Source organism: Anomaloglossus baeobatrachus, chromosome 11, assembly GCF_048569485.1.
Source record: "Anomaloglossus baeobatrachus isolate aAnoBae1 chromosome 11, aAnoBae1.hap1, whole genome shotgun sequence".
Classification (NCBI taxonomy): domain Eukaryota; kingdom Metazoa; phylum Chordata; class Amphibia; order Anura; family Aromobatidae; genus Anomaloglossus; species Anomaloglossus baeobatrachus.
In genome coordinates this window covers 162219341-162232123 of record NC_134363.1, presented here as the reverse complement: position 1 = coordinate 162232123, position 12783 = coordinate 162219341, and the positions used below count along the sequence as shown (strand labels likewise).

The 12783-nt window shown below is 45.2% G+C and overlaps 1 protein-coding gene across 2 annotated transcripts in view; it reads left to right on the top strand.

Moving 5' to 3' along the window:
• Nucleotides 1–429: 429 nt before the first annotated feature.
• The window catches only part of LOC142256021 (uncharacterized), a 50355-nt gene continuing 38001 nt past the window's right edge, over nucleotides 430–12783 (top strand). For both annotated transcript variants that reach the window (XM_075327517.1, XM_075327518.1), the window contains exons 1-3: nucleotides 430–595; nucleotides 5301–5444; nucleotides 7063–7147. In XM_075327517.1, coding sequence (XP_075183632.1) covers nucleotides 442–595; nucleotides 5301–5444; nucleotides 7063–7147 — 383 coding nt within the window. In that variant the 5' untranslated portion in view covers nucleotides 430–441. The remainder of the gene's footprint in view (nucleotides 596–5300; nucleotides 5445–7062; nucleotides 7148–12783) is intronic.

Sequence of the window (12783 nt, the reverse complement as noted above, 5' to 3'; positions counted from 1 at the left end):
ATTTCCTACCAGTGACGGAGATCCAGCAACGTGGAGTCCCTGAAGGTAATGCACCGACACCGACACTACACCTGCGGGGCTTCACAATATAAACTCATTTCTCACCACCAAACTCAGCTTTAGTTGGCAATTTAGTGACATTTCACTTTATTCACAGGCTCATTCTCTCTTCTTGTCACCTGTGTTGGGGCTTTTGTTGCTCACTTTCACCGGTGGGAATACGTTGACTTTCTGGTGGTCCTTCTCATTCCCTGCTCTTTTCCAGTTGACTTGTAAATACTCTGACATGCATACACTTCTCAGCTCCCCTCCGTCGTAGCTTCCTCCTTACGAACACAGGAAACTTGTCTGACTCGTAAATCCTCCCACTGCCACGAGGATGTATAAAAGACTGACATTTGTTGTAAATCTTCCATCGGTGATTCTGAACTGTGTATTGAAATGGGTCTCACTTGGAGGATGGGTTCATTGATGGCACTGTGGTGTGTGATACTTATGGAGGGAACTGCTACATTTGCTGATGAGAAATGCGCTAAGGATAATTACAAGGTGATGATCAATGGACATTCATTATGCTGCCCGCCATGTGAACAAAGTAGGTATCATCCGGAGCTCGAGATATACATTGCTGCTATAAATTGAATGTTTTTACCGAAAAAGAATGTCAAAGGGAGTACTCCCATCTTGTACATATAGATGCAAAGTTGTTACATGAATAGTAGATCCGGTTTTTACCAATGAGACCTCAATGTAGTTAAGAACGGGTTTCTGACACTTACGGCTGTCAATGGTGAACTGCCTTGAATTCCTCGGAATTCGGACCCCACTTAAAATGATGGAGACCCATTCTCAACATTTTTTAGACATTTTTTACACATACAGCAGATATACCACAGTTGTATAAAATGGGATTTATTCATCAGCTGAAAAAAATCCAATATTGACCAAATTCAAATAGTCTCTTCAGGAAGGAAGGAGATGAACTGTAGTGCCTTCTATTGGAGGTAACAATCCTAAAAGGCAAAAGTGACCCTTTAACAAGCCATGCCATATGACTTAGAATTTATACCAGATCAGAACCTCTGTTTGTAGAAACGGTGTTTCGGGGTGATTGCCCCTGTCAGTGCAAAGTATGAGATCTGATCTGGCTATATGAGAAGCTATAGTGGAGTCTAAGGGGAAAACATTTCTCCTTGCGGAGACTGGCAAACCAATCTGGCTGCCAGTGAGGAGACTTATAGCTGCAATGCTCTTTTGGGAAATATGCAAAATGTCTCTTCAGGGAGGAAGGAGATGAACTCTAGTGCTATCTATTGGAGGTACCAATCCTAAAAGGCAAAAGTGACCCTTTAACAAGCCTTTTCATATGACTTAGAATTTATACCATATCAGAACCTCTGTTTATAGACACGGTGTTTCGGGGTGATTGCCCCTTGTCAGTGCAAAGTATGAGATCTGCTCTGGCTATATGAGAAGCTATAGTGGTGTCTAAGGGGAAAACATTTCTCCTTGCGGAGACTGGCAAACCAATCTGGCTGCCAGTGATGAGACTTATAGCTGACTTATAGCTGCATTGCAGCTATTAGTCTCCTCACTGGCAGCCAGTCTGGTTTGTCAGTCTCCGCAAGGAGAAATGTTTTCCCTTTTAACTCCAATATTGACCAAAGTTATCTGTGATGTATTTTGGGCCATTGATGGACGATCGTTCATCAGCCCATTTTCATCTTATGTGTATGGGTTCCTTACGAATCTATTTCCACACATTCACTAGCCTCAGCTCCTTGGAAAATGTATACATATGCATCAAATGTAAAGTTTCAAAACTTAAACTTTCATAAGTTATATGTAGGGGATCATTTATTTTTTTTTTGTAAGTGCAGTTTATAGAACTTTTCAGTAAAATCTGGAAAATCTGTATTTAGTGAAGGCAGATCTCCCCATTAATTGATAGATGACAGCTAGTGTTTATAAGATTATATGCAGAGAGGACGAGCTAGAGGTCAACACAAACATTCTGCTTCAAGTTCTCCTAAAACATCAGTTATAGTTATCCATAGAACTTTATGAGTACTAACTGTCACCTCCTATTTCAGTAATGGGAAAGTCTATATATATATATATATATATATATATATATATATAAATCAAATAATAACAATAATATATATATATATATATATACTGTATATATATAAAAGAATGTTTTATTATTATTATTTGATTTATATATCTATATATATATATATATATATATATATATATATATATATATATATATAGATATATAAATCAAATAATAATAATAATAATAATAAAACATTCTTTTTTTATATATATATATATATATATATATATATATATATATAATTATTGTTATTATTATTATTTGATTTTTTTTGTAAAACAAAGGCAGCATGGTGGCTCAGTGGTTAGCACCATGGCTCAGTAGGCAGAATGGTGGCTCAGTGGATAGCACTGCAGTCTTGTAGCGCTGGGGTCCTGGGTTCAAATCCCACCAAGGACACCATCTGCAAGGAGTTTGTATGTTTTCCTTCTGTTTTTCTGGGTTTCCTCAACATAACCTAAGAAATCTGTGCAAAAAATTCCCACAATTAGGCCATCTACATTATATACACAAACCCGTGACCTCATTACTTTGTGGTAAACCACTAGGAATGGGGACAGTTAAACGCAAAACCTTTCACTTTTTATTCTATACATTTTACAAACTTTGAGGTTTTCAAGGGAATTTGCTGCGGCATCATTCACTTCCAGTTGTTTGTGCTGCCGTCCCATTTGTTTTACTGGAATCATGTGCAGCGATTCTAAGCGGGATGGTCTGTCATTCTGAAATAGTGGGTGGGGGATTTTCTTACCGGTCTATGTGTTAAAACAGAAAAAGTCCAGTTGGCCATAAACATAAAAAATAACCTTTAGCAAAACAAACCACCAATGTCTGAATCACCCACTATCATGACCATTGGAAACAAGCGTTGGACTGGAAGAGTGGATGGACCGGTCTGATCCATTTTATTTGAGAGCATCCAACTTCCTGAGGAGGTTTTCCGCCATGTATACCTGGATATTCGAGAACTTTATTTTCTATGAGGTGTCCTCATTTGATGCCTCCAAACCCCTGGGCTCCACCTAAAGAAATAAGAACATTTTCAATCAATTCATCCAACATTTCTGCCAATAGAGAATGGATTTCCAGATGTAGACATCAACTATCCATACTGATGATTGTTTTACCATTTTGATTGCATAGACCAAGTAGGCCACAGCCAACTCGTAACCAACCAACCAGTCCAGAAAATCAAATCATTTTTATTTTTATGCTTTTTAATATTCTGAATAGAGTACTGTATGTCAACTACTGTACGTCAATCATTGAGGCTCATGCCCATGATATTCTTCACTACTGTCTACGGGTGATAGAGAAAAAGCCAATCCCAATGGTAAAAGGAATATCCATTTTTAAAGGAGTTATGTGGGTTTGTTTTTTCTTTAAATATGGTTCTTAGGACACACAAACAGGTAGCTGCTAACTAACTGCCTGCGTTGCCCTGCACCGATCTGTGGTGGCTCAGAGGCATTATGGACCACTACGGCTGGTAATTCAGCAGCTTCCTGTAGTGTTACATTGACAGAACAGCTTCTTCTCTTCCATTCTGCTCTGTTGATGAGGAGTCACTGCTGATGTCATGCTGATTGACAGACGGCTCCCTGCTGCCTAACTGCAGGGAGATGGCTGTCAAACTGTATGATGTCGTCAGTGATGCCCCATCAACAGAGCAGACCAGAAGAGTAAGAGCTGCTCTGTTGACGGGGAGTTACCGCTGATGTCATGCTGATTGACAGATGGCTCCCTCCTGTCTAGCTGTGGGGGATGGCTGTCAATCAGGCATGATGTCCACAATGACGTCCCATCAACAGAACAGACCGGAAGAGGAATAGTTGCTCTGTTGAATGGGAGTCACTGCTGATGTCATGCTGATTGACAGACGGCTCCCTGCTGCCTAACTGCGAGGAGATGGCTGTCCATCTGTATGATGTTGTCAGTGATGCCCCATTAACAGAACAGACCGGAAGAGAAAGAGCTGCTCTGTTGACGGAGAGTCACTGCTGATGTCACGCTGATTGACAGACAGCTCCCTGTTGCCTACCTGCGAGGAGACGGCTGTCAATCTCCATGATGTCCGTAATGACGCCCAAACGACAGAACAGACCGGAAGAGGAAGAGTTGCGCGGTTGATGGGGAGTCATTGCTGATGTCATGCTGATTGACAGATAGCTCCCTGCTGCCTAACTGCAGGGAGACGGCTGTCAATCAGCATGACATCAGCAATGACTCCCCATCAACAGAACAGACCGGAAGAGTTGATGGGGAGTCACTGCTGATATAATGATGATTGACAGACAGCTCTCTGCTGCCTAGCTGTGGCTAGATGGCTGTCAATCACCATGATGTCAGCAATTACACCCAATCGACACGACAGACCGGAAGAGGAAGACTTGCTCTGTTGACGGGGTGTCACTGCTGATGTCATGCTGACTGACAGCCGGCTTCCCACTGCCTAACTGCGGGAGATGACTGTCAATCTGTATGATGTCATCAATAACGGCCCATCGACAGAACAGACCAGAAGAGGAAGAGCTGCTCTGTTGAGGAATAACCCCGTTAATAAACAAGAAAGGAGTACAAACATGGAATAAAATAACCAAAGATCATATAGTCAACTTGTAAAATCTTGCCCACTGTACCTCATCTGCCGTTTCTTAACTCTCAGCTACCATAATATCCTAGTTGTGGACCATGGACACGTGGTGCAGGCCCAATGTGCTTTTTTAGATATTTCCCCTAAACATATTTGGAGCTTGCTGCCTTGATTTATTGACCCAAGTGACCCAAGGTCATCCAAAAATAAAAGAAAAATATATACCCACTTTCCGAAACTTCATTGTGTTTCGGCACAGCTGCCATGTCTTCCCCAGTGGTCTATTCACTTCCGCTTTAAGCTAAGTACATCCAGTGATGGCTGCAGCCAATCATTTCACCATGGAGAGGAGAAATCAAAGAGATGAACATCTTTTTTAAGTGGGGACTAAAAATCGGGGCACAATACAAACAAATAACCCAAAAAGTTATTTTTTTAGATATTGTTTCTCGAGAAACTACGTGTCAGGCATTATGGCCACCAATATGGATGACTCAGAGTTTGTTGCCACCCAACCATAGATTCCTCAACAACAAATCCTTCTAGAAATGCAGAAATAAAATATATTATTATTACTTTTAGGTGAACCATCCCTGCCGTGTCGAAATTCAGACCAAAAATTAGCAGAATGTCGCTGCAATCAAGGCAATGGCTGTAATACTAAAACTTGCACTTCGTGCGTAAAGTTGCCAGACTGTAAAAAGAAATCTCAGCTCAGGAGATCAGGTAAAGTTTCTCTTCTCTATTTTATAATAGTGACAACATAAAATGGTAGCCGCTTCTATAGAGGGTGGCACCGGTTTTCCCAAAATGTACCGTGAAGGGTTGGGCTGAAGGGCAGCCAGAGTAAGCAGACATCCAGCGTGCCTATGAAACGGAGGCAGAAATTATATGCTGCTACTGGATATTTTGATCATCTTTGAAGTTCAGCATATGTAAGGGCATTAGCTGTCATGTCAACACATTGGCTCGCCGCAATCATGTTGTGGGGAGCCGATGGAAGATCACAGTTGTGAGTATTGTAGGGCATTCCACTTAAAGCACCCCTCTCGAATTTGAGGAGTGGTGCTTTAAGCCACTTTACTACAGGGGACAATTTGGCCACATTACTACAGGGGTCAATGTGGGCACATTACCACAGGGGACAATACAGGTACATTGCTACAGGGGACCATATGTGCACATTACTACAGAGGACAATATGGGCACATTAGTACAGAGGCCAATATGGGCACATTACTACAGAGGACAAGCATGGGCACATTACTACAGAGAACAAGGATGGGCACATTACTACAGGAGACAAGGATGGGGCACATTACTACAGGAGATGAGGATGGGGCACATTACTACAGGGGATCAAGATGGGCACATTACTGCAGGAGACAAGGAAGTGCACATTACTACAGGGGACAAAAAGAACACATTACTACAGGGGATGATGATGGGCACATTACTACAGGAGACAAGAATGGGCACATTACTACAGGGGACAATATGGGCCTATTAACACAGGGGACAATACAGGTACATTACCACAGGGAACCATATGTGCACATTACTACAGAGAACAGGGATGGGCACATTACTACAGCAGACAAGGATGGGGCACATTAATACAGGGGATGAGGATGGGGCACATTACTACAGGGGATGAAGATGGGCACATTACTACAGGAAACAAGGATGGGGAACATTACTAAAGGGGATAAGGATGGGCACATTACTGCAGGAGACAAGGAAGTGCACATTACTACAGGGGATGAGGATGGGAACTTTACTACAGGGGACAAGGATGGGGACATTACTATAGGGGACAAGAATGGGCACATTACTACAGTGGACAAGAATGGGCACATTACTACAGGGGACAAGAATGGGCACATTACATTCTATTGATATATATTTTTATTTTTGACATTTACCAGTAGCTGCTGCATTTCCCACCCTAAGCTTATACTCAAGTCAATAAGTTTTCCCAGTTTTTTTGCGGTAAAATTAGGGGCCTTGGTTTATACTCAGGTCAACTTATACTCAAGTATATATCATATTATTATTATTCCAAGATATACTGACTAAAATGAACTTTGTTTGTGGGGAAAACCCTTTTAAGTTTCACAGGAAATATTGGCTGATCTTCCCCGAATGTGTGAAATCCTGTTCTATAACAGCAATTTGAAACTAAAACATTTCTACGTTCATGAATCATGATGAAAAAAAAAAAGCAGCCATTGATGTGATGTGTTCTCGTTATGTCAGACTACTGATGACTATGGAAACACCTCTATCTAAGTACAGGGGGTTCTCGAATCCTAACTGAGTCTTCCTGTCTCTTCATTTCTAGCCAAAGAGAGCACAGTGTATGAGTATTATTGTGAAGAGCGTTCAAATGGGACTGAAGAACATGGAAGCTACAAGCCTGGGGACGAGTGAGTGAATATCGTAATTTGTAGTCCCTATACTTTGACTATGAGGCGTGCAAAGTTGGTTAAAGAGGCCTTAGAGGAGGACGTGGTGTTATATTACTCCACCCAGTAATGCTCCTACGTTGTGGTTGTCTGCCACTACTCAATGGTGACAATATGTCCATCGCTCAAGTGATGGCTGCAACTAATCACTGCCCTCATCCATGTTGCACAATAATTCTGAGGTCAGGGAGTGGCTGCAGTGGTCGCATGAATATGAATGATGGATGTTAGATCCTCACTGAAGAATGAGTGGAGACCCTTTGAAGTTCGGTTTGATGGCTTCATCCAGACTTTAGATAAAGTTCAGTTTAGAACCTGTACTTGACGTGAACCCCAATGGGCAGTCCGAGTCTCTGGCCACATGCAGCTACCCATAAACAGATTAGTTCCGGGGCAGGTGGACAGGGGTTTTCCAATTTTTGGGGGAAGTGCACACTATGTCCGATCACACTGTTGTTACCCCTAATAGGAGCCGATCAAACACTACAAGCAGCCCACATTGGACTAAGCACCGAGTGTCCCCAAGCACAGTGATGTTCGCAAGAGTGGTTTGCATACATAAAGTACCCGAACTCTGTTTTTTGGTAAAGTCTGTATTTGGTACAAATACCGAACCTCAGTTTCGCTCAGCTCTAGTGGAGACCACCAAAGCGATGATGATTTTTATCTATACCATTTACTGTTCTTAGGTAATTACCCCTTTAAACACTTTGGCCCTGATTCATCAACGCCGGCAATTTGTGCCGCCCCCGTGCCAGCAGCCAGTGCTGCTCGGATTCGGATCTACGGTGCGGCTCGAGGGGTTCTCCAGACCTGGGGGTCGCGCGGACACTCCGACTAAAAAGGGGGGGGACGTATTTATACGGGATTGGTTGTAGAATGTCTGTGACGCCACCCACAGTGTGTGGTGAGATGTAGCACCACCGCTGCCATTGTGGGGCTCCCGGGGACGTTGGGCTGGCAGCTGGATGTTAACCCCTCCGTGGGAAGGGATGGATGTCCTGGGACACAATGTCTCTATGCTGGAGATGGTGAGTGCAGGGGCCGGCGCACACGGCCAGGCCGGGGATGTTACTCACGGTCGAATAAAGCACACGAGTCCTGTGGTAAACCAAGGTGAGGGTTGCCGGCTGCCGCAGATGGGTGTTTCTGATCCCACACCCGGGTTAGTAGTCAAAGTCTCTCTCCTCTGCACTCAGTGTGTTGTAGGTAGGACTTCCCAGTGTGAAACACGGGTGTCCGCTCCCGCTCCTTTGGTTGGGAGCCGTGCCCGTCTGACGCTGACCCGTGGAATCTACGGGCCCTGGTGGTGGCCCTAGCCCTCTCTGTGGGTGGTTGTCTACTTTTCGGGACTAAAGGGTAGAGATCAGCGAACCGGTCCCGGTTCGGCTCGAGGTCGGTTCGTCGAACGGAGGTCTCGTTCGAGTTCGGTTCGTCGAACGTTCAACGAACCGAACTCGAACCGCATAGGAAACAATGGCAGGCATTCACAAACACATAAAAACACCTAGAAAACATCTTCAAAGGTGTCCAAAAGGTGACAAACAACTCACAACACAACACAAACACATGGGAAAGTGACAAGGACATATACTCATGCGAAAACAAAAGAGCTGGACAAGGAAAAAGAGGAGGACACACAGATATATGAGTATATGCAAGGAAACTTCGATGCCATTATTGTGCAACTTGAGCCCTGCTCATTTTAGGCTTCCAATCTGGATAAATTGCCTGAGCTTGCCACGTACGCCTTGGGGATCTTGTCGTGTCCTGCAGCCAGCGTTCTCTCGGAATCTGTCTTCAGTGCTGCTGGGGGTCTGCTGGCAGATAAGCACACGTGTCTGTTCACTGACAATGTGGACATGGCTCTCAGAGGACTTTTCTTCCCCTGGGTCAGCCAGGGGAGGCAAAAGGCACGCGTATTTTTGAGAGTGCTTCATGCAAAGCATCTGTTTCATTTTGAAAAGGGGGATCAAGTGATGCCAGTCAAGTGGGGTGTGTGTAGCCCAATTAATGGAAACGAGGGAGACTGTGGTTGGAGTCCCCTCGCTTTTGAAAAAAGAACCAAGATGAACAAGTCATGGCTCTCAGAGGACTTTTCTTCCCCTGGGTCAGCCAGGGGAGGCGAAAGGCACGCGTATTTTTGAGAGTGCTTCATGCAAAGCATCTGTTTCATTTTGAAAAGGGGGATAAAGTGATGACAGTCAAGTGGGGTGTGTGTGGCCCAATTAGTGGAAACGAGGGACACTGTGGTTGGAGTCCCCTCGCTTTTGAAACAAGAACCAAGATGAACAAGTCATGGCTCTCAGAGGACTTTTCTTCCCCTGGGTCAGCCAGGGGAGGCGAAAGGCATGTGTATTTTTGAGAGTGCTTCATGCAAAGCATCTGTTTCATTTTGAAAAGGGGGATCAAGTGATGCCAGTCAAGTGGGGTGCGTGTGGCCCAATTAGTGGAAACGAGGGAGACTGTGGTTGGAGTCCCCTCGCTTTTGAAAAAAGAACCAAGATGAACAAGTCATGGCTCTCAGAGGACTTTTCTTCCCCTGGGTCAGCCAGGGGAGGCGAAAGGCACGCGTATTTTTGAGAGTGCTTCATGCAAAGCATCTGTTTCATTTTGAAAAGGGGGATAAAGTGATGCCAGTCAAGTGGGGTGTGTGTGGCCCAATTAGTGGAAACGAGGGAGACTGTAGTTGGAGTCCCCTCGCTTTTGAAAAAAGAACCAAGATGAACAAGTCATGGCTCTCAGAGGACTTTTCTTCCCCTGGGTCATCCAGGGGAGGCGAAAGGCACGCGTATTTTTGAGAGTGCTTCATGCAAAGCATCTGTTTCATTTTGAAAAGGGGGATCAAGTGATGCCAGTCAAGTGGGGTGTGTGTGGCCCAATTAGTGGAAACGAGGGAGACTGTGGTTGGAGTCCCCTCGCTGTGTTTTACATGATTTTCGAAGGGCATGACATGCCTAAGAGGTTGAGTTTCATCATCTGCAACTTGTTGGCAACAGAAAGGCTGCCTTTACACCCTTTTGAGACCGAGGATTTTCGAGACCTTATGCCCATTGCAGTGCCCCAAGAACCGATGGCCAGTCGTCACTCCTTCTCCAAGAAAGGCGTGCCCGCGCTACCACAGCAGGTCGCACACAACCTCACCGATTCCTTGAGAAACTCTGTGTGTGACAGGGTGCATTTCACCACCGATACTTGGACCAGTAAGGATGGACAGGGGAGTTACATGTTGCTGACTGGGCACTGGGTAACTATGGTGAGAGATGGAGAAGGGTTTGCTGTACAAGTCTTGCCGTCCCCACGACTTGTGTGTCAATCCTTACTCTGTATGTACAAGTTCCTCCACTGCTTCTGCCTCTTCAACCTCGTGTGGGTCCTCCACCTCGGCTCAAACCCTGTGTGGTCAGTACACGTTTCCTTGTAACTGCGCCCAAGGAATCCCACACACCTCCTTACTATGCTGGCAACAGAGCTCAAGGCCATCAGGCGGTCAAATGTTTACTTTGAAATGTAGGGGAAATGTGAGACACCGCTGAGGAATTGTGGACGGTTAGCTCTGGAGAGTGAGACCGAGTTTCATCAATGGTTGTCTCCACTCAACCAGCAGCCAGGGAAGGTCGGGTGCGACAATGATGCAAACCAGTCTGCGACCCTTCTTCAGGACAATGTAACACACGTGCCTTGTGTGGCTCACGTGTTGAACCTGGTTGTCCAGCAATTTTTAAAACACTATCCCGACCTACATGGCCTTCTGACCAGGGCACGGTGTAACGCCTGCCTGGATTGACAAACTCAGATGGGCTGTAAAGGATAGGCTAGAGGCAAGCCACTCACCAAGCTGGACACCCAGGACCCTGAAACCCTTTAACCCCTATACAGTGATTTGGAATTACACAGGGCCCAAGTTGATCAATACCTGTGGAAGGCTGCAGTTCCAGAGAATAGTAGTCATGCAGGGTCAAAACATTAATTGAGGAAGAGGAACAGAATGGGATGGCCAGGATTTAATCAGAAAACAAGCAGAGGTGAAATGCGGATCGGCCAACGAGGTACATAAACAGCAAGCAGGAAAAGTAGTCAGGTAACAAGCACACAAAATCATAAAACTGAACTGGGGATAACAGTAACAAGAGGTTCATAGCTTTGTCTGGCAGTGGTCTGCAGACAGGAGGGGCCTAAAAAAGGGTGCGGTGTATTCCCATTGGTTGTAGCTGAATGATGGTACTTCATCTGTGAGATACCCACCACCTACATTCAGCCATTGGTTCTGCATATGTCAAGGTAACGCAACCCAGTGGGTGACCATAACCTGCGTCCATCTGCGCAGCAGGCATCGACTCCTTTCCCATCATCAGCACTATGCACGAAAGGAACACGTTGTCACCTGGCGACCGGAGTACAAATTGATTGAGTGGACTACGTTGGTGACTTAACAGCCGTGTGCGGCAATGATGCAAACCTGTCTGCGGCCCTTCGTCAGGGCAATGTGACACACGTGACTTGTATGGCTCACGTGTTGAATCTGATTCTCCAGCAATTTTTAAAACACCATCCCGGCCTACATGGCCTTGTGCACGCTGCTATGTGCTCACTTTCATCCTTCGCACCCAGCAGCTCAACAACTTTCATCGCTCCGGAAGTCTTAGGGTCTGGCAGTTAAACGCCGGAAATGCGATGTTCCGACACGCAGGAATTTGAATCTGCACATGTTGCAGCGTCTGTGGCAGCACCGCAGAGCCCTGCTGAAATACGGTATGACGTATACCCTGGGCTAACTTGATCCAGAAGTGGTGCAGATCACGCTGCTGGAGTGGTGTCAGATCAAGGACCTATGCACCCTGCTACACAGTTTACAAATGTCGACGAAGATGTTTACCACTGGCAATGTCATTCTCAGCGTGACAATTCTAGTCATCTACAAGATGGAGCACACTGTATGCATTATTCGGAGTCAGGTGTTGGTCCAAGAGGAAGGGGAGGAAGTACAGGAGGAGTCATATGCAGAAAGGATAATAAGATTTACGAGGTCCAGATGGTCAGCGGCACCTAGGCGGAAGTCAAGGGACGGTGGGGGAGAGGGATTAACAAGGGCGCATAGTATCAGCAAAAATTGTTGAGGAAGGTGCAGGAGCCCATGAAGAAATGGAGGACGAACTGGCGATGGGCATGGAAGACTCAGCAGATGAGTGAGAGCTTGCTCACATTTCGGTTGTGCGAGGTTGGGGGAGAGAGGACAGAGGAAGGAGGCACGATTCTAACCTCTCCGCCACCAACACACCAAGCACTTGGTCCTCCTGGATGCACAAGACACATGAGCATCTTCTTGCTGCACTACCTACAACATGACCCTCGGATTGTACGAATTCAAAGTAATCCTGACTACTGGGTTGCCACACTGTTAGATCCCCGGTACAAGACAAAATTTGGCGAAATAATTCCTGCCATAGAAATAGACGCACGTATACAGGAGTATCTGCAGAAGGTGGTACGGATTCTTAGATCTGCTTTTCCACTAAACACCAGTGCTGCACAGAGTGAATCTCAACGCTTTGTCATGGATAGGAGGAAATGGTCTTTTACTTGTCCACATCTGAGGG